Raw genomic sequence first — 26,860 nt, 5'->3', positions numbered from 1 at the left:
CACGCCCCGCCCTGCACCGCCAGTCTACACCCCCCGCACGAGTCTACACGCCCTGCACCGCCAGTCTACACGCCCTGCACCACGAGTCTACATGCCCCGCATCGCCAGTCTACACGCCCCGCACCATGAGTCTACACGCCCCGCACCATGAGTCTACACGCCCCGCACCATGAGTCTACAGGCCCTGCACCACGAGTCTACACGCCCCGCACCACGAGTCTACATGCCCTGCACCATGAGTCTACAGGCCCTGCACCATGAGTCTACACGCCCTGCACCATGAGTCTACACGCCCTGCACCACGAGTCTACAGGCCCTGCACCACGAGTCTACACGCCCTGCACCACGAGTCTACATGCCCTGCACCATGAGTCTACAGGCCCTGCACCATGAGTCTACACGCCCTGCACCATGAGTCTACACGCCCTGCACCACGAGTCTACAGGCCCTGCACCACGAGTCTACACGCCCTGCACCACGAGTCTACATGCCCTGCACCATGAGTCTACAGGCCCTGCACCATGAGTCTACACGCCCTGCACCATGAGTCTACACGCCCTGCACCATGAGTCTACAGGCCCTGCACCATGAGTCTACACGCCCTGCACCACGAGTCCACGAGGCTCCATCAGGGCAACACTCAAACACTCACAGCTGTGGGGACACACACCCCTGCCAGTCTGCTTGGAGCACTGCCCACCTCTTGCTGTGTGATGCCCTTTCTGTGGTGCACAAACTGTTTCAAACATAGACCCTGGACCAAATGCACTTTCAAATAAATTAGAATTTTGAAAAAGCATTAAAAATATATACTACTTCACAAATGTCAAATGTACAAGATTACAAGTTGTTTTTCCTCTCGCTTTTAAGATCAGTCAGACCACTCTGTACTCTAAATGATCACTTCCCCAAGTCAACCTGGTTATTCCTTTTGGTGGAACAAGTACAGGCACAAGCAATTAAAAACATACACACATGAAAACTTAAGTTAAAAATAAAAACCAGCCCAGCCGGTGTGGCTCCGTGGATGGAGCGTCGCCCCAGGGACTGAGAGTCTGGGTTCAATTCCCGGTCAGGGCACACACCTGGGTTGCAGGCTCGATCCCCAGTGGGGGGCGTGCAGGAGGCAGCCAACTGATGTTTCTGTCTCACATGGATGTTTCTCTCTCTTTCTCCCTTCCTTTCTCTCTAAAAAAAAGTCAATAAAAAGATATTATAAAAAATAAATAAAAATAAATGCCAGTATTTGATTTGAAATACATTGTATGTTTCTCGCCCGAAAACAGTTTCTTGCCTGATTAAGTTTTCCACATAGAAATGTTCCAATTAGACTGCAATGCCTACCACTAAGAGCACAGCACAGAAAACATCAGCTAGAAGCTTAACGATCTGAAATGAAACATTCTGTGCTAAACAGCATGAAAACAGAAACGTGGAATGTGGACCAGATATCAGTGTTATCGAACTGCAATTGTTTTAAGGTAGATCAGTACATAGCTATACATCATGAATGTGATTTAAGGTAAGAAACACACTGCTAATTTCTTTTGAATTGAAACACCAGAAAATAATCTTCAGATAAAAATACAATCACTGAAAGGTCAAAAAAGAAAAATACGCAGTGAGAGAAATAGGTTAGCATCAGAGGCCCTGTCTGTTCTGTTAATTATACAGAAAAGCGTGTCCTTTAACGGTTTATCTAAAATACCAGATTTTTATTGAAACTGTTTTATAATGCATTTTCTTCTAAGAGTTGCAAGGTCAATTATAAAGGATATTATGGAGATCATTAAAACTTATTTTCCTTTCTCTGGAAAAAGAACATGATAAAAACGTCGCCTGGTCATTCACGGTTTTGCAAAATACACCCGTAACAATTCAGTGCAGGAGCTGCCGGGCCCCGGGGAGGGGTGCTCACAGAAGCCTCCTGGGCGCCTCTCCTCTCTCTGCAACCGCGTCAGGGTCCGCCTTGGCCAGGAGTACGATGTGGCTGTTGAAGTGGCAGATGGCTTTCAAGCCTATGAAAAGCTGTATTCTTAGAACGCAGACGTCCATACTGACAGGTGGGCAAGCCTAGCGGAGGAGAAATCACAAACTTCACCAAGGAAAAACATACGTGAACTTCATCTTCAAAAATCCATCCGTTCATCTGACAGTCTCACCTGCTCCACCCCCTCTCAAAAAAAAAAAAAAAACCCCTCAAATTCCTGTCCTTACCAGAGCGGGGAGGTTACCCATCTAAACTCATGTAACCAAGTATTTACTTCATGTGTGCCTGCCTAAGAGCCACTTTCTGAACGCATTCCGAAAGTGGGTGCGCCTGAGGCCCCTCACAGCATGGGGACCCCCCCCCCTGGCTCCCAGAGTGCAGCCATGGGCTGGCGAGCTGCCCCCGGGGAGATCCCACTATCAGTGTGCAGGCTGGGGGTATGCCCACACGGGGTTTCTCGGCAAAGTGAGACACTACGAGAGGACACTCCTGCGCAGAGCACATGAACTGGTTTCCTGGCAGATGGGTGTGAGACATGCTCGCATGAGAGTCGTAGGTGTGGACATGCCCAGAATGGCCGGCAGGGGCAGCTGGCGGAGACCTGGGCCAGGAGCATCAGTTCAGCGAGAGTGGAGGAGTCAGAGAGCTGTCCAGGGTCACAGAACGCTGCCAGGCCTGAGCCCCCCTCCGTGCACACTGCTCTGACAGAGCCGTCTCCTGGGCCCTTCGTGAGGCGCTGCGGGACACCTCCGTCCGTCTCTCTATCCCTGACAACAGCGGGGTGGCCCTGCTAGCGCCGAGGAGCCGGACCTCAGAGCAGAGAAAGACAAAGCACTCTGGGCCAAACAGGCTGTAGAAGCTTTCTCAGCGGGCTCAATGTCTGTGAGCGGGTGGGGTGGCATCGAGGGGTTCCGAACGGCGGAGACCCAGGGAGGGGGACGGTCTCAGGGGTGGAGGTGCCCACCAGCTGCCCGTCTCTCCTCCGTTCTCCCTTCCCCTTTCGGCCCCTTCCCTGGGCTTATGAGACTGAGAAGACCTGAAGTTACTATTTATGTTCAAGTGCAGATCGATTCTACCTCAATGTATTCTCTATCCCTCACTACCACCACCACCACCTATGTCTTCCTGAGTTTGTTTTTTTAAGGCATGGTATGGGGAGAAGAAAGGGACAAAGAGTCTGTCTGCTTTCAACTCTTTACTAGAAAAATACCTTTATTTTTGCAATGATCCCTTGGAAAGGCTATGCGTCTATGTGAACCGCAGACAGAGAGGCGAGGGAGAGCTGTGACTCGTTTCCCGGAGGCCGGGGGCGGGCAGCGAGCCTGGTCGGCCACAGCAAAGGAGTCGAGGGAACGCAGCTGGCAGGAAAGCCGACCGCCTGTCCTAGCCTGCAGCCGTGAGGACCGGAGCGCCTCAGACACACGGAGCCTTCACAGCGCCGGCCCTTCACCAGACCTTCACGACCGAACACTTCGTCTTGCAGGCATAGGCTTCCAGATGCCTTTTTCCAGACAGACATACACTACCTTGTGCACACAGGCCATCGAGCTCTGGGCTTCCTGCAACCTCTATCTGCACAACAAACACCCGCTCAAGTAGTTTACAAGTCAGGGAAAATGCATCTGATGAACATCGTAAACAGTATCAGTATGTTTCTGAGAACAGAAATTCGAGGTCGGACACACAGAATTTCATCATGAACCACCCAGGTGTATCTTGTGGTCAAGAGCCCTGCAGAGACTCGTGTACTACAAATGAGGTCACTGATCTCCCACACCCATCAACTTCTAGATTTAGGCTACAGAAATACAAAAGGTTGTTGAAGGGTTGTGAAGTAGCAGAAGAATTATGGGCAGATCTGATAACAATATAAAGAAACTATTTTAATGTACTTTATTCAGTGTTGTGTTCTTGAATATACTAATTTCTAAATTGCTGTGTTAATAGCTATATATAATTGCCACCAATTTTTCTGTTAGAAAATAAAACTGTAGCATGCTATAGTTGGAAAGTACTTCCTCTGAAGTTACACTATACATATTCTTCAGCAAATTTTTTAAAGTATACACTACACCTAAATTCTGAGTGAAAAGTTTCTAATCTTAAACACTGCCATCTAAGCCGTGAATAAAAACGCCTGCGGCTCCACATTCAACAGCTCTGATTCATACACAAGCTCTCAGGACCCCTCCCGTCTGGCTCGCTCAGGCCGAGCGCGGGCTGGAAGTAGGCCTGTGTCCCCAGCTCAGGGCGATGCGCCACCAGCCCGGCCTCACCTTCAGGGTGGAGTCCACGTAGGGGTCCTCCTCGCGGGCCGCCGCCGCACTGCACCGCACGGTGAAACACTGCAGGTAGTTACTGAGGGGAGGAGAGAGGCACTGAGTGTGTGCAGGCCGGAGCCGTGCCCACCGCCTGCAGCGTGTCCCAGCGAACCGAGCAGTGACCGAGGCGGGAGAAGACTCGTGTCTGCCAAATGCGGACCAGGTAGACTGCTTCTTATCCAGGAGGGTACCCTGGCACCCCTAGAGAGTGTTTTCTAAAACGGCATCGGTGCCCACCTTCCCTGCTGAGTCGTCCGCGTGGCTGTCTGCTCCCAGCTAAGAGCCAAGGACCGGGGTCCATACCCTCACTTTGCAGACGAATCTGCCCAGGAGCAGTGCCAGGTACAGAGTTCAGGATCAAAGCCAAGATTAGAACCCAAATCCTTTTTTTTTTTTTTTTTAGGGCAGCAATAATTGCAGATATTTTATTAATAAAAATGGGTCTAAATTCACCTTTTTAAAGCTATTTAGTTTATTAATTTATTTTTGTTACAGATGTTTCTCCTTTTCCCCCTATTGACACCCTCCTCCTGACCCCTCCCCGCCCAGCACTGCTGTCTACGTCCACAGGTTATGCATACATGCACATAGGTTCTGTGAGAACCCAAATTCCTGACTATCATCTCTATGCCGCTCATCTCAGGATGCAACTGTCATGGATCATACTGGACAACACACTCAGCTGACACGGACACAAGTCCAGGGGAGATTGGAAAATCAGGGGCTGTCTGACAGAATCTTCAGTTACCCATTCAGCAGCTTCTTTTAAAGATTAGGGCATGGAAGGTTCGTGGCAGGTCCAAGGCCTTTCTGGAGAACAGAGCCAAATCCGACCCTAGGTCTCCTCACTCCTCACACTCCATCTTGTTTCACAACGCCTGGCTGCTTCTGTGCACGGGACAACTCAGGGGCCCCCAGGAAGGGCACACAGATGCCTGGTGACTGGTGGGTAAGTCAATACTGCAATACTGACATTAGAAACAGTTAACTTAGTACGGCCGGTGTGGTTCAGTGGTTGAGCACTATAGCACCAAGAGGTCGCTGGTTCAATTCCCAGTCAGGGCACATGCCCAGGTTGTAGGCCTGATCCCCAGTGGGGGGCATGCAGGAGGCGGCCAATCTATGTTCTCTCTCATCGATGTTTCTCTCTCTCTCTTCCTCTCCTTTCCTCTCTCTCTAGAATCAATAAAGGAAAAAAATGTTTTTAAATAAATAAAAAAAGTTAACTTCGAAATTGCTACAAAACCTATCTTGTAGTGAATTCACAGGAATGATTTTTAAAAACAAATTAAAAAGTGGGAGAAGTACAAATGAGCACTGCTAAAATAAAAAAGCAAAACACTAAAGCAAACCTAACAATAATCCTAAAAGAGAAGCAATACACCTTTAACACGAGAGGTGTTCTGACACCTGCCCGGCTGGAGACTGCACAAGTAGGGAGGCCGGGCGGGGCTCTCGTCATCTCTCGCTGAGGCTTCTGGTGAATATGCACCGACTGTTGTGAGAAGTAGGGTTGGAGGTGAGGCCTTTCCCGTTTATGTATTTCTATAAGGGCGACATTTTATGTGATTTTATATTGTTAGATTTTTTTTTTTTAATTTTCTTCTATTGCTTTCTTTTCAGGGGAGAGCACGCAGTCCCCCACTCCCACAAATGATGCAGCCCCGTTCCCCACACCTGGGGGATCGCAGGGGCCAGCACACCTGGAGAGCAGTGGACAAGCCTCGCCCTGGGACAGCCTTCGTGCTCAGGGGTCTGCCCTGCCAGGTCGGTGTACACTGCTCTTTCTAGGGGTATAAACATTCCGGTCTGCAGGACACGCGACTTGTACTCAGGAAGTGGCCGGGCATACGTGTACAGGGCCCACTCACCAAATTCTGTCCCATACGTCTGTGCAATGAGACGGGGAAAAGAGGGACAGACTTGAGCATCAGTATTTGGGACATAAATTAATACTGTATTCCTTCTTCCTCCCTCTTTCTGCCTTGGTCTCTGAGATGCTGTCGTGTCCTAGGTTTCTCCACGTCCTTGAAGATCTTCACTTCCTCCTCTCGCTTCCTGAACGTGACCTTCACCGGAGCTTTAGTCCAACCACTTTTCTCTGCTCCTCTCTGGGTTCCACGCTCACTACTTCAATAGGCAGCTATTTTCCGACTATAATAAAACATCTAAGTTTTCCTCTCTTCCCTCACCTTTAATCCTATGTGTCCAAAGCACACTTACCATCTTTTCTTAATATTCCCTAAGTACCTCCATTCTTTCACAAAAGCAGGCTCGAAACTCCTGGGGTTTTCCATGCCTCCTCCCTTCCAGCTACTCCATCTGACACCAACCGAGTCTTCATTCTCTTGCCAGAGCCTCTCCCACCCATTCTTCTCTCTCCTCTACCGTCCTGCCCAAACACAGCCCTTCAATCCTCACTGGGCACACTTCACTCGCTACTTATGTCCAATCCACCCTCCATAGTGGCCACCAGTGATTTTCCTAAAACAATGCTCTGACCACATCACTTTCTTTGGTCAAAACCTTAAAAAATCCTTAGTTGAATTTTCAAAGCCCTGAGCTACATTTCAGCTTCCTTATTTCTGAGGAACAACACTCTGGAAACTGAGAAGACTAGCTACCTCCACAGTGTCCACTTAAGAAACATACGAAAGCATTTCTCCTTACACCAGAGTGGGAGGAGAGGGGAGCACCCCCACGAGCAGTGGGCAGCACCCCCACGAGGAGTGGGCATCCAATCCCCAGGTGGGTCCTGGGTTGTCTGGAATACACTCCAGCACCTGCTGCAGATTCTGATAATGCCATTCAGTAGGGAAAAAAAAAAAATCACTGTCCTGTTTCTAAAAAATAATTTAGCCCGGCTGGTGTGGCTCAGTGGCTGAATATCGACTCATGCACCAAGAGGTCACCAGTTTGATTCCTGGTCAGGGCACATGCCCAGGTTGTGGGCCCGATCCCCAGTGGGGGGCGTGCAGGAGGCAGCCAGTCGATGTTCTCTCTCATCGATGTTTCTGTCTCTCTCCCTCTCCCTTCCTCTCTCTCTAAAATCAATTAACAAAAAAAAATTATAAAAAATAAAAATAATCTAATTAACAATACAATAAATTTCTGGTCGCTCCTGCAAAAACCTATATGCCACAGCCTTTGTTTATAGTGTTCCCTCCATAATGCCCTTCTTTTCCAGTCTTCACCTGTCAAAGTCTAACTAGCTTTCAGGCTTCACGTCAAACATAAAACACTTTTCCATGACTCAGCCAGAGTAGTTTCTCAGTGTCCACCGCTTTCCTGAGGCCTCAAGACACTTCTCACAAATCCCTAGTGTCTGCGCCCTGCGTGTGTGTCTTTGGCCCCCTCTATGCTGTTGCTTTAGAAAACAGATGGTGCACTTTATCCACAGTTGCTTGGCAGGAGGGCCCACGGCAAGTGTTCTGCACATAATCTAAGCTCAATAAAACATGAAATAGAACCCAAAGCATCGCTTACTGCTGAGATAAGAAGAAATGAAGTCAAAGTTCTGCTCAGGACCCCCGTTTACACGCCAGCAAACCGGGGAAGGCACCTCAGAGGACGCCTGCCACCAAGCATGCCTTCGGCCAATCCCGGCCTCTGGACGATTTCCCTACCTGCACCAACCAAAGGTGCAGACGGCCGTGCTGGCCCCTCCCAGTTCTGAACCATTATGAAATAATTCAACTCACACGGAGAGATACAATAGCAGCGAAAAAAATTAGAGAAAGAAACCTAGAGATGCCCTGACTGGCCCCACTGACTTTTCATTAGAACTCCCTGTGACAGTTTTCTCTCGGGAAAAACCTCATTCTTTCTTACAAAGATCCCCATCCCGTCTAAGAAAACAAAACAAAGGCAAAACCGGAATCTAAATCATTGACGCCAAAAAGGCAGCGATGGGCCATCAAAAGACAGGTATAAACATTAATTTACAGTGTTATATGCTGGTTCACACAATTCTCATTTCGATTTGGAAAGCACCTCAAGAGTTCACAGAAAAATAGTGACTCAAAGGCCAGCAAGCGACCCTACAACGCACCTTGTGATGACATGCAAAAACTGTGGCGTGAGCACGGCCTGCTGGGACTTCTCGGGGTACTGGTACACCGACATTAATTCCACCGACTTGACCACCAGGTAGAGATAGCCCACATGAGGCAATGAGAAAAAACAAAACAGACTCAGCAACTCCTTTTCCTGAGACAAATTTTTTCTCTGAGAAGTAAGAGAATCTGTATGAAAAAGAAAAAAAACACATAAAACTAGTAGATTAAAGGGAAGCAATATCTTGACTTTTCTAGGCAAAAAAGTCTTTCGGTGGGTAACCGAAGAGTTCTTAGGGGAGGGTGCTCTTGACAGAAGAATGACAGTGAGAAATTCAAAAGGAATGGTATAATTAGAGTATCACCACAGTGTAACTCCTAATACATGAACAGATCCAGGTGGTAATCATTAATGGCTATTAACGTTACGAAAAGAGTCAACCGGATTCTATGTACCTTTCAACAGAACTCGACACTACTTGTGTTCCCTAGTAACAATAATAATAATAACCTGATCAAGACTAAGTCTAGACTAGTACTGTCAACAGAAATGTAACGTGAGCCACCTGTGTAATTTGGTTTCCTAGAAATCACATTTACAAAAGTAAAAACAGTAGATTTCAATTTGGACTAGTCACACGTCAAGTGCTCAGGAGCAACGTGTAACTAATGGCTACCATACTGAAACATGTAGCGTTAGACAGAACTACCAAATCCTGGGGAAATACAGGGGATACAGGAAAATGTTAAATGACACTCCGAGGAGTCACTTAGCAAAATTCAGATTGTGGGAAATTCTACAGTTATTAGTCTAGTTTCTTGCTAAACAAATTGCACAGAGAAGAGAACGAGGGAGGAGGGGGAGAACCTACACATTAAAAGACTCTGGAGACCAGCCGCCAATTGCAGTGCATGAACCGTAGGTGGAATCTGATGCAAAGAAATGAATTAAAGGAAATTTTTTTTTAGACAATTAGGGAAATCTGAACACTGATTGGATATTTGATGATCTCAATGACTTTTTAAACATGTGAAATGGTATTTTGGGTTTGTTTAAATAAAAGAATCCTTTTCTTTTAGAAATACATGCTGAAATATTTATGGATCAAATAGTACAAACTCTTGAATGTGCATCAAAATAATCTGGCACAGGGCAGGGAGGGGTCAGCACCAGTGAAGCTGTGTGATGGGTACATGGGTTCAGTGGTATATCTTCTCTACACCTATGTGCTTGAAATTTCTCATAATCAAAAAAATTTGTTTAAGTTTAGCTCCTGCCTGGCCGGTGTGGCTCAGTGGTTGAGCCTCGACTCTGCACCAAGAGGTCACTGGTTTGATTCCTGGTCAGGGCACATGCCCAGCTTATGGGTCCGATCCCCAGTGGGGGGCGTGCAAGGGGTGGCCAGTCGATGTTCTCTCTTGATGTTTCTATCTCTCTTTCCCGCTCTCTTCCTCTCTCTCTCAAATCAGTAAGAAAAAAATTTGAAAATGAAATAAAAGTTTAGCTCTGCCACTCTTCAAGGACACCCACTGACAACAGAAGAATGCCCAATGCTGCATTGTCCGTAACTGGCCCAGGGCACCTGTCCAGTTTTCCCTCTCCTTCTCCACACACGTCTGTGCGCGCTCATCTCCAAACATACGATGCTATCATACCTTGTACATGTTGGTTCCTCTGGTGTAGTATCTCCCTAAAATCTCCATCTTCTAAACACTCTACACATCCCTTAGGGCCCAGCTCAGATGGGCACCACCCTTCCATTCATCAGAGACCTAAGCACATCCCTTAGGACTCAGCTCAGACATGCACCATCCTTCCATTCATCAGAGACCTAAACGCACCCTTGGGGCCCAGCTCAGATGGGCACTATCCTTCCATTCATCAGACACCTAAGCGTATCCCTTAGGGCCCAGCTCAGATGGGCACCACCCTTCCATTCATCAGAGACCTAAGCGCCTCTGTTCTCGGTCCTGGGGATACAACAGCGCACAGACGAGGTAACTGCATTCACTCTAGTAATGAGGACCAAGTAGAGAATAAATGAACTGTGTAGTATGTGGAGAGGTAATAGTTTAAACTGGGCGCTCAGGGAAGTCCTCTGGGGTGAGGTGACATTTGAGCTGTGAGTTGAATGACTCAAAGACACTAGTCATGCAGGACCTGGGGAAAGGCACACCCTCAGCACCTGAAGAGTAAGTAACATGTCTCACACAAGAGACACACGGCATATCTGAGGACAAGAGAAAGGCCATTTGGATGGAGAACCGTACGCAGGGTGAGCGGGACAAGACAAGAATCAGGGTTGTGTGGGCCACGAAAATGACTTGGGATTTTACCCCAAGTGCTACGGAGGGCCCCAGGACAGAGCTGGCCCTCCGACGTGGCCACAGCCCTGTCCGGTCTCCAGGCTCACCGCTCAGGCCTCTCTGCCTTGCTAGACTCTCCCCGTCGTGCCTCTCTCGGTTCCTCAAATAAGATCTGCCCTCAGCCACAGTGCCTTTGCTGCTGCTTCCGCACCAATCCTATCCCCACACCAGCACCAGTTCCCTCTTCAGATCCTCTTTCTCAAGAAGCCTTTCCTGACCACCAGATGAAGTCAGGATCTTCGGTTGTAGGCTTTCCAGGCAGGTTCTGACTCCCCCCCTCCCCCCACACACACACAGCACTCATTTCAGCGTGTAACTGTACCCTCCTTTTTGTGATTACGTGATGAATCACTGTCTACCTCTCCCATGAGACGACAAGCTCCATGAGTGTAAGTACTTTGCCTACTTTTGCTTATTATTGGTTCCCTGACGTTCACCACCATACCCAACGTAGGAGGTACTCAATAAATGTTCACTAAAACAAACAAGTAAATGAAGGTTATAAACACGTTTAGTCAGAATACTGTTTATATCTTTCTCTGGGCAACATCTAAAGATGTAAACAGGCCAGGACTAAGTACAGTACCCAACGCCGGTTCTCAGTTTTGGTTGCCACTAGACTCCTGAGGAGCTTTTCAAAAAGACTGATGCCCAGGCTCCGTAAGTGACCTAGTGGTCAGAGTCTCCAGCGTGCAGGACCTGACATCGCCACCCTTAAAGGCACCGCTGTGAGCCCAGTGTCCAGCACACCGGGAAACCGCTTGGAATGACCCCCTCAGCCCACCGCCCCACCTGCGAAGCTGGCCACTCCCAGCGGGAACCCAGGGACGCCCCACCTGTGGCTCTTATTTCCCTTTTTGGATCTAGAGGCCATTTTTCAAAAACAGAAGTGGCTTTTGTCCGTCACGTCCTCTCCATGGCTTCTCCCCGCAGACACGACTTCCCTTTCCAGTGCTCGCAGGGATTTGCTAAGGAACCGTCCAAGGCTCCAGGGAGACTCAGCAGAACGCCCCAGCCTATTACCCACGTCAGTCCGCCCCCAACCAGAGCCCTGCCCCCACTGCACGGGCCACGGGCACACTGACCTGTCTGGTAAATGGGCAGCAGCTGGAGGGAATGCAGCTGGACGTCATCGGACGAGGCATAGGACGAAACGTCGGGGGCAAAACGTCTGTGAGTGTAAAAGACAGGGGAGCGGTCTAATTCCCACGCACTGTAAGCAGGTAAATACACATTGAATGCTGGTGAATGAAAGGCTACAGAATACCTATAGAGCAGATGCTGAACATGGAAATATCTTATTTTTCCCTCCTCCAGTCCTGTCGACTCCAGCGTCACAGACACTCCAGACTGTTCACTGTTCTCGCCGAGCAGTTCCATGGGCTTTGGGCAGAGGACAAAATCGTCCGACTCAACGTGCAAAGTTTCGTTATTGACGCCTTAGAAAATGTAATTTAAGAAAAGAGTTTAGTGACTCCAAATACTACTTGAATGAAAATGAGATTTCACAACATCCCCCACCAGTTCCGTAGACGTGGGTGATTCAACGCGTTGATACACACGCACCCCTCAGGAATGAACAAGGCACAATGGTTTTGAAGTCTTAGCCCTTGCTCATTTAGTCCTCATCACAATTAAGTCTGTACTCATGGTTATCCCCATTTTATACACGAGGAAACTGAAACCCAGAGACGGAATTCTGAACCCAAGCTCATTCAACTAGTAACTATGAGAACTGGGACTAGAACTCCTCATGCAGCAGTTCCAGTATTTCTACTGACAGATATTACTGAAATGCATTGCATGCTCCACAGTGAGATCACAAACCCAACCCCATGTTTCAGGAATAACTCCATCTATACACAGTGTAACATATACACTACACTGCTTCAGACAGCGCCGGAGGTGAGGGTTTTCTCGACACCCGAAACGGGAGAGCAAAGTCATCACTTACCTTCTGCCCGCGTCACCAGGGTGCTGGGCTTACGTGGACGGTGCTGAACTCTCTCTCCATTTGTAGGGGTTGACTCCAGTTTTAGGATCAAGACTTCTAATTCTGACATGACAGCCACATATCCAACACAGAAAGAAATTTCAACAGGAGTGATGTTACGTACGTGTATAATTAAAGAACGTTCAAAGTCCAGTACCGACAATTGTTCATCGATGACTTGGTACTTCAGACTAAATAAGATGAACTTATTTGTGCAGCCAACAAGAAGGTCCCCTGTCACAGGACAACAGGAAATGCACAAGGGGGCCTCGGAGAGCGGCATTTCCACAATGGACATCTGGTCTCGGAAGCTCTCTCGGGACGGTGCCTCCACGTTGTGGCCGACCATGCGGATACACACGCGCGAGTTTTCGGTCCTTTTACATCTCCAGTTCACGTAAGCGCGTAGAAAAGTCGCTTGGTTTTTCTCTTCAATTGCTACCAAATAGTCTCCTGAGAAGGAAATAAGATTATACTTCGAATTTGTAATTAGTAACTACTTACCTTGCATCATGAAAAGGAACTATTAGTGAATTCTAATGTGAATGGCTGAATTAAAGACTGGCTAGAAAAACCAAAGGAACAGACTCTCAGGTACAGTTTTAACTGACATTAGGCATTTAGGTTCTGAAATACAATCTCTCTCCATTTTAATGTCTTAAGATACCCGTGAATTATTCATGTAGCTCACAGAGAAAGTTTGCATTTTATTCCTGTGTTAGCTCTACGTGTTTACTGTAGCTGACTGCAGCTCCAACAAAACCCTCCCAGCCAGACTTCAGCAGCACCAGCATGATATGAAATTAGATATAAATTACTCTGAGGTTAGCAGAACTTACACTACAACCCCTCCCCTACCCACAAGTCACATTTTCATGTTAATGCTGAGAAGCAGAATAAAGTTATACATATTAAATGAAATTTAAATCCTTAATTGTTGATTTTATTAGATTTTTTAAATTACAAATTTTATAACTACTTTTTCTGAAATTTTTTTCTTTATTGATTTGAGAGAGAGAGGAAGGAGAGGGAGAGAAAGATGGAAACATCGATGGGAGAGAACATTAACTGGCCGCCTCCTGCATGCTCCTCGCTGGGGATCGGGCCCACAACCTGGGCACGTGCCCTGACCGGGAATCCAACCGGCGACCTCTTGGTGCAGGGTCGACGCTCAACCACTGAGCCACACCGGTGGGGCTTTAATTACTTTCTATTGTGAGAAGTCGGAGTGGTGGAAATGTGGAATGACGAGCCTACGCCCTCTCCCCGCAGGCCGGTCCGCGAGGAGCAATGCTAACACACAGCCTGGCACGTGCCCTTCTACTCCGTTCTCTCCTAAGCGTAGGTCACAGAGAGCTGCTCTGCCTCTTTTTTTAATGATCGAAATGGAATCACACTAAGTATATTTACCACTCTGCAACTTTAAAAAATTACCAACAAATCCTTCCCTCCAGGACTATCCATGGAATCCAACATCCTTTCCGATAGCTGCCTAACAGCCTGTGTATGCATGTGCCGCAGCTAACTCAACAATTCCCCTCCTGACACGCATCCGAATACCTGGGGTTCTGCCACTTTACTTCATGCTGCAGTAACAGGCCTATACCTACATGTTTATTTCCTGGGGGGTTTGTTCCAGTGGTGTAGGCTCCCAAAAGAATGTTGGGCCAAAGAGTGGGTACATTTAAAACTTTCATAACTATCGCCAGATTGCTGTCACAGTGACACAGACATTCACGTTGCCGACAGCACTATGTGACATGCCTGTTTCCCCACCCTCACTCCCCTGACTGGATTTAATGAGGGAAACATGGGCTCTCATGGTTATCATAATTCATATTTTCCAGACCACTTATGAAGTTGGCCATCTTCTTCCTTTATCAGCCCTGCATAATTTCTCTTCTGCAAGTTATCCACTTTTTTATTGGGTTGTTCAATTTTTCTTATCAAGGAATAGCAGCTCTCTGGGAAAAAGTGACATGAGCCCTGGCCAGTTGCTCAGTGGTTAGAGCGCCGGCCTGCAGACCAAAGTGCTGAGGGTTCAATTCCCAGTCGAAGGCACGTATCTGGGTTGCAGGTTCGATCCCTGGCCAGGCACCGTGTGGAAGGCAACCAACTGAAGGGTCTCTCTCACATCCGTGTTTCTCTCCCTCTCTCCCCTCCCTCCCTTCCACTCTATCTAAAAATCAATGGAAAAATATACCCTCAGGTGAGAATTAACCAAATAAATAAATAAATGTGACACTGATCCTTTGTTGGCCATGAAGAGCAAGACATTTTTGGTAGTCTACTGTTTGGCTTTTGTTATCATCATGTTAGCTAGGTAACATTAATAAAGGAAAGAAAGCAAAGGGAAGTCAGCATTGGAAGCGAGATCACCTGAGAAGCTTCACCAGGAAGCTACAGCTTCACATGAAATTGTTCCTCCAAGAGGAGAACACCCCTCCCTTCCCCACCTGGTCCTGGATTGTTGAGGAGAGACAGGCACGTGGACAGCAGAAGTCAGGGTGACTAAGGAAGGTCACCCTGCCAGTCTAGCCTGGGGAACAATGATGAGGCGGGTGGACTTCATCAGAAGCTCATGAAATCTTGGCAAGTTAACTGGTTAGTTTGAAGAAGTTCCTGGTTAAAAATCCCCAAAGAGTTCCCTCTCTCTGGCTCTTGCTCCGTGAGCTGCACTGGCCCGTGTGCTTTGCCTGTTCGCTCTCCACAGCCACGGGACCGTAAGCAGCTGCATGGCCCACGGCCTCACGAACCACAGGCAGGGTGCTGGGCTGGGCTCGACTTGACCGTGGGGCAGAAACTGTGGGCCTGTTCTGGCCCTGCTAAGACACAGCCGGACTTCTGCTATGGTGAGACGGACAGAGATGGGACCTCGGAGGGGAACCCCCTTAATTTGACATCAAGAAAGCTTTCCAAGAAACCCCGTCCGCCTGTGGGGGCCTCAGGAAATTCATTTCCCGTGGCACCCCAAGAACTCCACTTTTGCTTATGGCATTTTTACCACACAATTTTTATGTAGTCAGATATTTATCTCTTCCTTCTTGAATTCTGAGTTTCCTAATTTGCTTAGCCAATCTCCTATGTCTTCCAAATTATGAAAGGGGCGGGAGAGAATAACAATAGAAAGCGAATCACAGCAGGACCCTAGCCACAGTTATAAGAAATATTAACCATCCTTTCCCATGTTCATGGAGATGGCTTAGTTCTGCTTGAAGAAGAGCCCACTCCGCCCTGGCAGGGAGCTGTGCGCCCTGGGAGCTGACCCAGGAGTGCTGTCCACTCTCCTGATCTGAGGACAAGGGGGCTGCGGGACACCTGGAGAGATTAGCCACCTGCTTGTCTGAGCAGTGCAGCCCTGGAGGCAACACACTGCCGTTTGCAATTGCCGGGTCCACATTCCTCCCCCTGGCCGAAACCTCTGCCGCCCCACCCGCATTCCTTCCCAGGAGTGTGCTGGCCTGTAACCACTTGACCCATTTTTTTTCTTTTTGCCTACCTGCCCTTTCCTCGCGTAGTCTTTATCTTTCTAGCCTTGGATGACCCGCCGCTCTCCCACTCTGCCGGCAATATTGGAATAAATGCTCATCTACAAAAAGATTCAACCTTGTCTCTGCTTAATTGGCTCAAGTAGTGACAGGCGACCCGGACCCCTGTGCTGTCCGGTTTCAAGTACACGAACATGCTCTTACATATTCCATCTTAGTGATTTTTTTTTATTAAAAATTTTAATCTTTGGAACCTTGTGGGTGGGGAGGATAAGTCCAGGTTCTTTGAGGTGCAGAATCTACTATAAGCTAGCTTTATTAGGTAGACAAGCCCTGACGAACAGAAACCTGCAGCAGCTGCAGCCCCTTCGGCAGCCTGCAGAGCTCGGGGCTGGCTGGGGTCCCTCCTCCTCCGGAACGACCCATCACTCAAGAGATGCAAGCCTCCTGCTGCAGGTTCATCTGGCCACAGAGATGGAGGCTGCCCCTCCCCGAGCTCTCTGACGACCTTGGTAGGGTGCCTAAATACCCTCTGCAGGTCCGATGTCCGCTCCTGCTCCAGAGACGCAGTCTGGATGGAGTGAGGGTAGAAGACGCTGTGTTGACTGTTTCCATAGAAATGGGATTATCTAAGAAAAGTCTTTGTATGTCTTGCTGCCATAAAAGACCTTTCAAAACCTCTTCCTTTGAGTAATATTTTCCACAGGGTACTTGCAGGGTTAATGACTTGTTGCATGTCTTTCCTGCGGGCCTGGGTGTGAGGGAGGCTCAGTTGGTCATTAGAAAATTCCAGAAGTGAACCCTGGTTTAGGCTCCAAATGTTGGGCTTCAGTTATGGGAACTTGAAGATATTAGCCTTATGAGAAGTAGCCTTAAAATAAGGATGGCTGGCCTGACCTGTGTGGCTCAGTGGGAGAGTGTCGACCCTGCACCAAGAGGTCGCTGGTTCGATTCCCAGTCAGGGCACATGCCTAGGTTGTGAGCCCGATCCCCAGTGGGCGGCATGCAGGAGGCGGCCAGTCGATGTTCTCTCTCATCAGTGTTTCTCTCTCTCTCTAAAATCAATAAATAAAAAAAATGTTTTAAATAAATAAATAAAATAAGAATGGCTATATAGTTACTTCTGATCTAAATCTGAAAAACAATATTCCTAAATTGTGATGGAGTTGGCTCAAGTTTTGACTATTAAGAAAAGAAGAGTTTCTTTAGTATATAAATTCTTAAGGATATGTTGACAGTATTGAATTACCAACAACCTGCTACTTGAATGGCTTGAACATACCGCACAAGTTCACAGGCCTCCGTAGGTCTTAATAACAGACCTAGGTGCCTATCCCCTCCTTAATTCCATCCGCAGAGGAGGACCCAAGGGGCAGTCACACCTGTGAGGTTTCCCTATTGTGCTATACCAGTCATTGGAGATTCACAGAAATATAACAATGAATAAACTTCCAGTTTAAATTGTGTATGGTTTTAAATGATAAAATTTTTACTGTATATTGATGAATAGTATGATTCAATTAAGTGCTTGTAATTTTAAAACTATTTCATATTCAAAATAAATATAGTTATATATTTATATTTTAAAAAGATGCCCGTGTCCTTCGTCTTCCTAGAATTCTCTCACTAAATACATTTAAATTTTTTATTGTGGTAGCCCAAGCCGGTTTGGCTCAGAGGTTACTGCTGGCCCATGGACGAAGGGGCTCCGGTTTGATTCCTGGGCAAGGGCATGTACCTGGGTTGCAGATTTGACCCCCGGCCCTGGTTGGGGTCGTGTGCGAGGCAACCAGTCAATGTGTCTCTCTCACATTGATGTTTCTCTCTCTCTCTCTTCCTCCCTCCCTTCTACTCTAAAAAACTAAAAATCAATGGAAAAATATCCTTGAGTGAGGATTAACCAAAAAAAAAAATTGTGGTGGTGAAATACACATAACCCATTTTCATCCTTTTTAAGTGTACAACTCAATGGCACTAAGTACACTCCACTGTTGTGCAACCATTGCCGCCATCCCTCTTCCCCCAAACTCTGCACTGAACCCCCACTCTCCCCTCAACCCAATACCGACTCTCAGGACCACCTTCTACTTTCCGTCTCTGTGTCTGACCACCCAGGTACTCATGGTAACGGAATCATACAAACGTCCTTGTGTCCGGCTTATTCCACCCGGCACAGTGCCCTCCAGGTGCTGCCGCCCGTGTCGGCTTTACATTCCTTTTTAAGGCTGAAAGTATTCTGCTGTCTGTATATGCCACCTAGTGTGTGTCTTTTCCTCTGCTGATGGACATTTGGGTTGTTTCCACCTCTGGGCTCTTGTGAAAAATGGTACTATGAACACTGGTGTACACTTATCTGCCAAAGTCCCTGCTTTCAATTATTTTGTATCTATACCCAGAAGTGAGGTTGCCGGATCGCAAGACAATTGTTTCATTTTTTTAAGGAACTACCATACTGTTTTCCACAGCAGCTCTTACATTTTAAATTCCCACCAGCAATACACAAGGGTTCCAAAAGCTCCACACCCTCACCAAGTGATTTTCTACTTTAAAAATTTTTTTCTTTATTGATATGAGAGAGAGAGACAGGAAGGGAGAGGGAGAGAGAGACACATCGATGAGCACATCAATGAGAACATCGAGTGGCTGCCTCCTGCATGCCCTTCCCCCCAGGGATTTGGTACACAACCTGGGCGTGTGCCCTGACCAGGAATCAAACCCGCAACCTCTTGGTGCATGTGATGATGCTCAACCACTGAGCCACACCAGCTGGGCTATTTTCTGCTATTTTTTCTAACAGCCATCGTAATGGCTGGGAAGTGGTATCTCACTACGGTTTTGACTTGCATTTCCTTGGTGATTAGTGATGTTGAGCATGTTTTCATGTACTTAGTGACCATTTGGAGAAATCCCTATCAAGTCCTTTGCCCACTTTTGAATTGTTTCTTTTTGTTGTTGTTGTAGAGTTATTGGGGTTTTTTGTTTTTAAATTGAATTTTCTTAGGGGGAGAAAGAAACTTGGATGTGAGAGAGAAACATCTATCGGCCGCCTCCTGCACATCCCCTACAGAGGGGATCAAGCCTACAACCCAGGCATGTGCCCCGACTGGAATCGAATAGGGACCTCTCAGTCCATGGGCCAATGCTCAAGCCACTGAGCCACACCGGCCGGCGAGTTACTGGTGTTCTTTACACATTCTGCAGATTCATCTCTTGTGGGATGCACGCTGTGCAAACACTGTCTCCCATTCTGTGAACTGCTGTCTCGATCCTCTGATGGTGTCCTGTGACGCACAAGCACTTCCTGATTTTGATGAAGTCCGATTTGCCTATTCTTTCTTTCTTTTGCCAGGTGTCAGTCAAGTTAACAAATAAAATTTAAAACTAAAAGTATATTTTTAGTTACAGTAAAAATGTTTTATTTATGCATCTATAAATATATGCCTATTTCACTAATAAATTGTATATAGCAACTGTTCATATATCATCTGCAAACTGTCCATAGCACCCTGCTGGCTTGTATGTTTTCAAATCAATAACCTGTTTTATAAACGATGACCTAGAACTTGCGAAGTGTGTGTGGCTCATAAGCCTTAAAATCAGAGCTTTCGTGTTCTCTCAGTCAGTCTTCAGGACAGACCTTTAAGATACCACCTCCTCCTCCTTGCTGGGGAATCCAGGCTCCAACTATGTAACCTGCCTCCGGCAACACAGCCAACAAGTTTGGAGCTGGAACTCCAACCTGGATTTGGTTAGCTCAAAAGCCAATGCTCATTCCCCCATAAGGCTGCGTCTCAGAATGTCAGAAAGGAAGCGGAAGTCTCGAGGGCTCTGTGCAGCGACAGCCCTCCATACATGAAAGGAACGAGACCTTGTAACGCTTTATGCACCCAGGACTTTCTTTTACTTGTAGACTGAAAAAGCTTTCTGAGCCCTGGCCAGGTACCTCAGTGGTCAGAGCGCCAGCCCCAGACGCCAAGGTTTCGGGTGCGCTCTCCGGCCAGGGCACCTACAAGCACCAACCACTGAGTGCACAGGTAAGTGGAACAACAAACAGATGTTTCTCCCTCTCCCTTTCAAATTAATAAATAAAATGGTTGTTTGTTTGTTTTTTAAATCCTTACGCAAGGATATTTTTCCATTTATCTTCAGACAGAGTGGGAGGGAGAGAGAGAAAGAGAGAAACATCGATGTGAGAGAGAGAAAGAGAGAAACATCGATGTGAGAGAAAGAGAGAAACATCGATGTGAGAGAGAGAAAGAGAGAAACATCGATGTGAGAGAGAGAAAGAGAGAAACATTGATGTGAGAGAGAGAAAGAGAGAAACATCGATGTGAGAGAGAGAAAGAGAGAAACATCATTGTGAGACACATCAATTGGCTGCCTCCCAAATGCACCCCAAATGGGCCTGGGGATCAAACCTGCAACACAGGTACATGCCCTTGACCAGGAATCGAACCCACAATCCTTTGGTACATGGGCTGATGCTCTAACCACTGAGACACCCCGGCCAGGGCTCCAGTAATTGATTTTTAAAAATAAGTATACTTGCCCAGCCGGTGTGGCTCAGTGGTTGAGTGTCGACCCAGCACCAAGAAATCGCTGGTTTGATTCCTGGCCAGGGCACAAGCCCAGGTCGTAGGTCCGATTCCCAGTTGGAGGCATGCAGGAGGCAGCCAATCAAAGTTCTCTCTCATCGATGTTCCTCTCTCTATATAATATCAATAAAGAAAAAGAATTTTTTAATTAAAAAAAAGTAAGTACACTTGTCCTTTTCTGTAACAAGATCATAAACCGGGTTAACACTAATACCAGATTAAGGAAAATGCTGCACTCCAACGACAAAATTGACTTCAGAAGGTAGAAATAATACACAATGCATCAAAATATGTCTTATGACTTAAGAAAAGTTAGGGAGGGCAGGACTTGGGGGAAGGGAAAAGACTAGAGCTGGTTTAATACAGTCACACTCAAGGACAGGTGATGAGGGCCATGTGGTCACCCGACCTGCCCCTCCACCTCCAGACGCCTCATGAGCAAGCGCCCAGCACACAGCGCTCTGCCCTGGCCACCAGGCCCTGCTCCCTTCAGAACAGTGAGTTCTCACATCTCCTCCACCTCCCACCACACACAAGGCCTCAATTAACTTTACTGAGGATGTGAGGGTACCCATCATTCAAATTTTTGACCTAGTTTCTCCCTAACACCCCCCAAGTTTTATGAAAGGAGAATAGTACCCTATTAGAGATTAAAAACTGAAAATGTTTACTGCTTGAGTAAGAGGCCTGCAAAGGACTTACAGTAGACACAGGGGGAGGCAAACGTAGGTTTACAGTTGTGAGTACACAAAAGTCTATTCTTGTTTTATTATTAATTATTGTATTATTTTCCATATGAACAAATGTAAGCCTACTTTTGTCCCACCCTGTATAAATGGCTGATATAAGATTTGTTCTGTTTTTGACAGGGGGAGATGTGCCTACAGAGGAAGACAATGGGTGATCAGAGCCCAAAATCCTCATGTCCAAGTTACTGAGTGGCAGGGAAGAACACCAGAAAGTCAAAGCTGAGACATGGAAGACAGTTATCTGGATACTCGCGTAGCTAGTAGCTAGCAGTTAGCTACGTGCAGACTAAGAGAAGCTGCACGCAGGGGTTGAAGTTAAAGCTGAGGACTGAAAGTTATCCTTGAGCTATGTGACTCATGCTGATTACATTCCACAGGACGCCTGAACTTTCTTTAAGATAGCAACTGGACTATAAAAACATCTTTGTTTTCAAGGCCTCATGAATGAGGTCATTATCCTACTCGCTGCCTGCAGCAGCTAGTGTGGCTCTAGGTCAGTGATTCTCAATCCCAGCTAAGTAATAGACTCGCCCCAATGCTGAGCCACACCCCTGGAAACTGACACTGGGTTGTGGTCCAGGCATCAGTATTTTTTTAAAGCTCCCCCAGGTGCGTTTTATGCACCAGCAGTGTCATCCAAGGATCCCCAGAATCACTACTACTGACAGTCAAGAAACCTTGAAGTTTACATAATACCTGCCGCTTTCAATTTTAGACTAAATGTCCATTTGGAGGAATGGGGCAGACAATATAAACAGTGTATTTCTGTCTCTCTCTCTCTCACATACACACACACACACACACACACACACTAAAGTTGAAACAGGTGAGTTTGGTACTCCATAGAGTTTTTTTTTTTTTAAAAAAATAAACTTTATTTATTTTTTGGTAGGTGCCCCTAGCGGGAACCAAACCCACGACTCTCTGGTCCGCAGGCCAATGCTCTAACCGCTGAGCCAAACCAGCCAGGGCTCAATAGAGCTCTTGATGGTGAGAACTCCTGAGCCTAAAAGGCGGTGAGGTGGGAAAAACTACCAATACTGTGAAATGATTGAAAAAGATTTCGTAAGAAATACCAAAGTCAAAATTTTCTGCTAAAAGAAAACGTACAGCCCTGGCTGATGTGACTCAGTGGTTAGTGTGGGCCCATGGACCAAAGGGTCTCCAGTTCAATGCCTCGTCAAGAGCACGTACCTGGGTTGCAGGTTCCATTCCGGGCCCCAAGTGCAGGAGGCAACCAATCAATGTGACTCTTACATCAATGTTTCTTGCGCCCTCTCTTTCTCTCCCCTCCCTCCCTTCTACTCTCTCTAAAAGCAAAGGAAAAGATATCCTTGGGTGAGGACTACCAAAAAAGAAGAGAGAGAGAGAGCCCGGCCAGTGTGGCTGAGTGGATTGAGTGTCATCCCATGGACTGAGAGGTCCCGGTTTGATTCCTGGTCAGGGCACGTGCCCAGGTTGCAGGCTCAGTCACCAGTGTGGGGCGTGCAGGAGGCGCTTTCTCTCTCCCTTAAAAAAAAAAAAAAAAAAAAATCAAAAAGAAAAACTAATTACAGTGTAGTAAGTTGGTCATAAAACAAAGACATCCAACATTTGGGGCTGTTTTTCCTTTCATAAATAATGGTGACACTAAATAGAAGGGAGAAATATAAATTTAACTGACCAAAGAAAGATACTACGTATGGCAGCCCCAGTTTTTTACTGAGCCACAGAATCCAGTGTCTGCACATCACTCATCTAGTGATTCACCTTTTTTTTTCTAAACAGAAACTGAGACCCATAGAAACTGCTTCTATAAACTCACACCCTGCAGACAGAAGGAATTAGAGGACGATTTCAGTCCTCCAGGTTCACGCTCTGTAGCAAAGGTCAGACAAGCAACACATCTTTGCACAGTCTCCGCCTTTTGCAAGCTTCCACCTTTACCTTTAAAACATTACTAACCCCTTCGGAAGTACTTCTGCCAGTGGAGAGGTTCCACTGCAAATACTGCAGCTCACACCTTTATGCCCCTCTTGAGAAGGAGGAGTCAAACTCTAAGTGTGTTTATTAGGCAGTTTAAAAAAAACCCTATGGTGAATCCTTTTGTAACCTGAAGAAGTACCCATTATTAAATGTTGGCGTTTTCTAAAATAGGGACCTATAGTGTCCCCTTGGTACACTTCACTTTTCTGGTGGAAAAGAGTGGAGGATGCGGCTAAGCTGTTTGGGGGTGGGGTGGAGGTGGGGACTGGGGGGGGGGGGGCGTGGAGGTCGTTCTAAAAGTGGCGTTCCACGTACATAAATGTTAAAATCAGCATCTAAAGTGAGCTTTCAAAAATCGACAGTCAGGGGATGGAAGGTACAGACGTAAAAGGGGTGGCCCAACTGCGGCAGGACCTGGGGGTTCAGGATACTCGTCTCCCCGCCTTTGCACGTGATTGACAGTTTGTGCGCCTTTGTGTCCCTGTTCCTTCAAGTGCCTGAGTTTTGCAAAGCGAGCGGCACCCAGCCGGAACCAGAGCTCTTCCGGCTGGGCCTCGGGGCAGCGGTCAGCAGCCCCGCCCCCGCCAGCGGCGCGCGCCACCGTTGCCACGGCAACAGCACAGCCGCGCGCACTCGGCCCGCAGCGGCCCCTCCGCGCGAGACCTTCCGGCGGTTTCCGGAAGCCGAAGACCCCGTCCCCGCCAGCCCTGCGGCGGATGCTCGGTGGGCTGGGAAGGAGGCCCCGAGCAGGGCCCGGCGCCCCGGCCCCGCTGTACTCACCAGCCTCGCTGTAGGCCAGGCGCAGCACCCGGCCGAGCGTGGAGAAGGCGCACCGCGGCTGGCACAGCTCCTGGCCGGCCACCGCGAACGCCTCCACCTTGCAGCCCGCCGCCACGAACAGCGCGTCGGACCCCCCGCCGCAGAAGCGTTCGGGCTCCAGCTTGCAGGGCACCACCTGCTGCGACCCGAACGGGTGCAGGTTGTACAAATGCACCATCCCGGCGACCGGCTACGGGCCACGGGGGGCCCGGGGACCCCGCGCCGGCTGCGGAGGCGGGACCACTTCCGCGAGTGAGGGCGCACGGCCGCCTCACGTGAGCGCCCGCCGCGCCCGCCTGCGGCTCCGCTTCTTAAAGAGACCGCGGCGGGGCCCGGCTGGAGCTGCGCGAGCGGTCACACCCGCCGCCCCGCCCGGCCCCGCCCAGCCCGCGCCCGACGGCGCTGGGTCCTAGCGCCCGCGCCCGCCGCGCCGCCCTGGCCTCCGCAAGGTGCTCTGCGGTTGGCAGGCCAGGCATCGGTGTGTCACCGCTTTGGACAGAGATGTGAAGGCCCTGGAGTACGTTTTAACGTTTAGTCTTCTGCTCTCACATGCCATTTTCGTGCTTGCTTCGGGGGCATCACTCACGTCTCCCCAGTAGCCCTGAGCCCCTGGAGAGTAGGGCCCCTGGAGGATAGGGCCGCAGTAACTGAAGTGAGGTGCCCAGGGCTCGGCTCCACTCTACTAAACACAAGGAAGAGCTGCTCAGGCGTACTTTAAATTCTAGAATAATGCTGTTGGAAAGAACTTTGCCTGGAACATTCTTGGCAAAAACAAACAGCGAAAAAACAAAACATTTTTGCTGAACTAAGGAATCTGTGGACATCATCTGCTGCACTCCAGGTGTTTCATTCTAGCCCCATAGAATGAAAGGACTAAGGGCCCAAAATCCACTGGTTCTCAGTCCTAAAACCGTCCTGTAATCTGTACCCTGTTCCTAGCATCTCAAATGTAGAGTTCCTGGTTGCAATCCACACCCCATCCTTTGTTTAAAAAAAAAAAAAAAAGATTTAGATCGAAGCAGTGGCTACTCTTTCCAATTCATCCAGAAAATATATTTATAGATGGAGGGATGTTGCTTTTGGCACACAGCGACCCAGCAGAAAAGAAAGCAAAATTCCCTTCAGTCAATTTCTAGTTCAGCCCCCTTCATGAGTGAGCCCTTTCTTCTAAGAATTTAAAAAGTGGATGCAATTGCATTGAAATTAAACTCTGCCTTTATTTCTTATGCCCTCCAGATGAATCAAGTACCCCTAAGTAATAGCCTTCTTTTCTTTACGCAGCCAATAGGGACGCCAGGAAACAACAGTTTCATCAAGTTCAATGAGGCAGAGATGCAGACAAGCAGGTTGCTCTGGTCAGCCAGTGAGGGCTGAAAACTCAGAAGGGTGCTATAGAAAGCAACTCACCTAGCTGCCCATAACTCATTTGTTTTATTTCATTTTATTTTTAATTAATTAATTTGTTTTGTTACAGATGTTTCTCCTTTCCCCCCCAACTGATTCCCCCTTCCCCCTCCCTCCCGCCCTGTCCCCAGCTGTGTTGTCCATGTCCATTGTTCATGCACACATGCAGGTAAGTTCTGTGGTTTCTCTCTCCCCCCACCCCCTCTTCTGGGCATTGTCAGTCTACCCCACTTGCATGTCTCTGGGACTACTACCCCATTCCTCAGACTGTTATGTTCATTATATTCCACAAATAAGAGAGATCATAAACTTGTTTTTCTCTCTTTGGCTTGTTTCACTTAGGACAATACTTTCCAGGTCCTTCCATGTCTCAAAGGATAAGAGATCTTTCTTTCTTACAGCTGCATAGTACTCCATTGTGTATATGTACGACTGCTTTTTTATCCATTCGTCTACTGATGGACATTTGGGCTAGTTCCAGATCTTAGCTATTGTAAATAGTGCTGCTACGAACATGGGGGTACATCTATTCTTTCTGATTGGTGTTTCAGGCTTCTTAGGGTATATTTCTAGAAATAGGATCACTGGATCAAATGGCAGTTCAATTTTTAGTTTTTGAGCTAACACCATATTATTTTCCATAGTGGCTGCACCTGTCTGCATTCCCACCAGCAGTGCACTAGAGTCCCCTTTTCTCCACACCCTCGCCAACACTTGTTGTTTGATGATTTGTTGATGGTGGCCATTCTGACAGGTGTGAGGTGATACCTCATTGTTGTTTTAATTTACATCTCTCTGATGATTAGTGATGTTGAGCATTTCTTCATATGTCTCTTTACCGTTTGTATGTCCTGTTTGGAGAGGTGTCTGTTTAGTTCTTTTGCCCATTTTTTAATTGGATTCTTTGTCTTCCTTTGTTGAGCTGTATGAGCACTCTATATATTAACCCCTTATCTGATATATCATTGGCAGGTATGCTCTCCCATACATTGGGTTGCCTTTCCATTTTGATGATTGTATCTTTTCTTTTTTGTGTGTGTGTGGTATGTGCCCCTAGCGGGAACTGAACCTGGGACTCTCTGGTCCACAGGCCGACGCTCAACCGCTGAGCCAA

The 26,860-nt window shown here is 47.7% G+C and overlaps 1 protein-coding gene and 1 pseudogene across 1 annotated transcript in view; both read right to left on the bottom strand.

Moving 5' to 3' along the window:
- The window catches only part of HPS3 (HPS3 biogenesis of lysosomal organelles complex 2 subunit 1), a 45,462-nt gene extending 20,930 nt beyond the window's left edge, over positions 1 to 24,532 (bottom strand). The window contains exons 1-7 of the mRNA XM_036242930.1: positions 24,304 to 24,532; positions 12,688 to 13,179; positions 12,001 to 12,172; positions 11,819 to 11,904; positions 8,363 to 8,555; positions 4,267 to 4,348; positions 1,919 to 2,073 (exon numbers count right to left, since the gene is read on the bottom strand). Coding sequence (XP_036098823.1) covers positions 1,919 to 2,073; positions 4,267 to 4,348; positions 8,363 to 8,555; positions 11,819 to 11,904; positions 12,001 to 12,172; positions 12,688 to 13,179; positions 24,304 to 24,520 — 1,397 coding nt within the window. The 5' untranslated portion in view covers positions 24,521 to 24,532. The remainder of the gene's footprint in view (positions 1 to 1,918; positions 2,074 to 4,266; positions 4,349 to 8,362; positions 8,556 to 11,818; positions 11,905 to 12,000; positions 12,173 to 12,687; positions 13,180 to 24,303) is intronic.
- On the bottom strand, positions 5,932 to 6,086 carry LOC118618040 (annotated as a pseudogene).
- Positions 24,533 to 26,860: the final 2,328 nt, after the last annotated feature.

This window comes from Molossus molossus, unplaced genomic scaffold (genome assembly GCF_014108415.1).
Source record: "Molossus molossus isolate mMolMol1 unplaced genomic scaffold, mMolMol1.p scaffold_m16_p_5, whole genome shotgun sequence".
Lineage (NCBI taxonomy): Eukaryota > Metazoa > Chordata > Mammalia > Chiroptera > Molossidae > Molossus > Molossus molossus.
The sequence above is the reverse complement of the archived record's forward strand: the minus strand, read 5'-3'. Positions and strand labels throughout refer to the sequence as shown.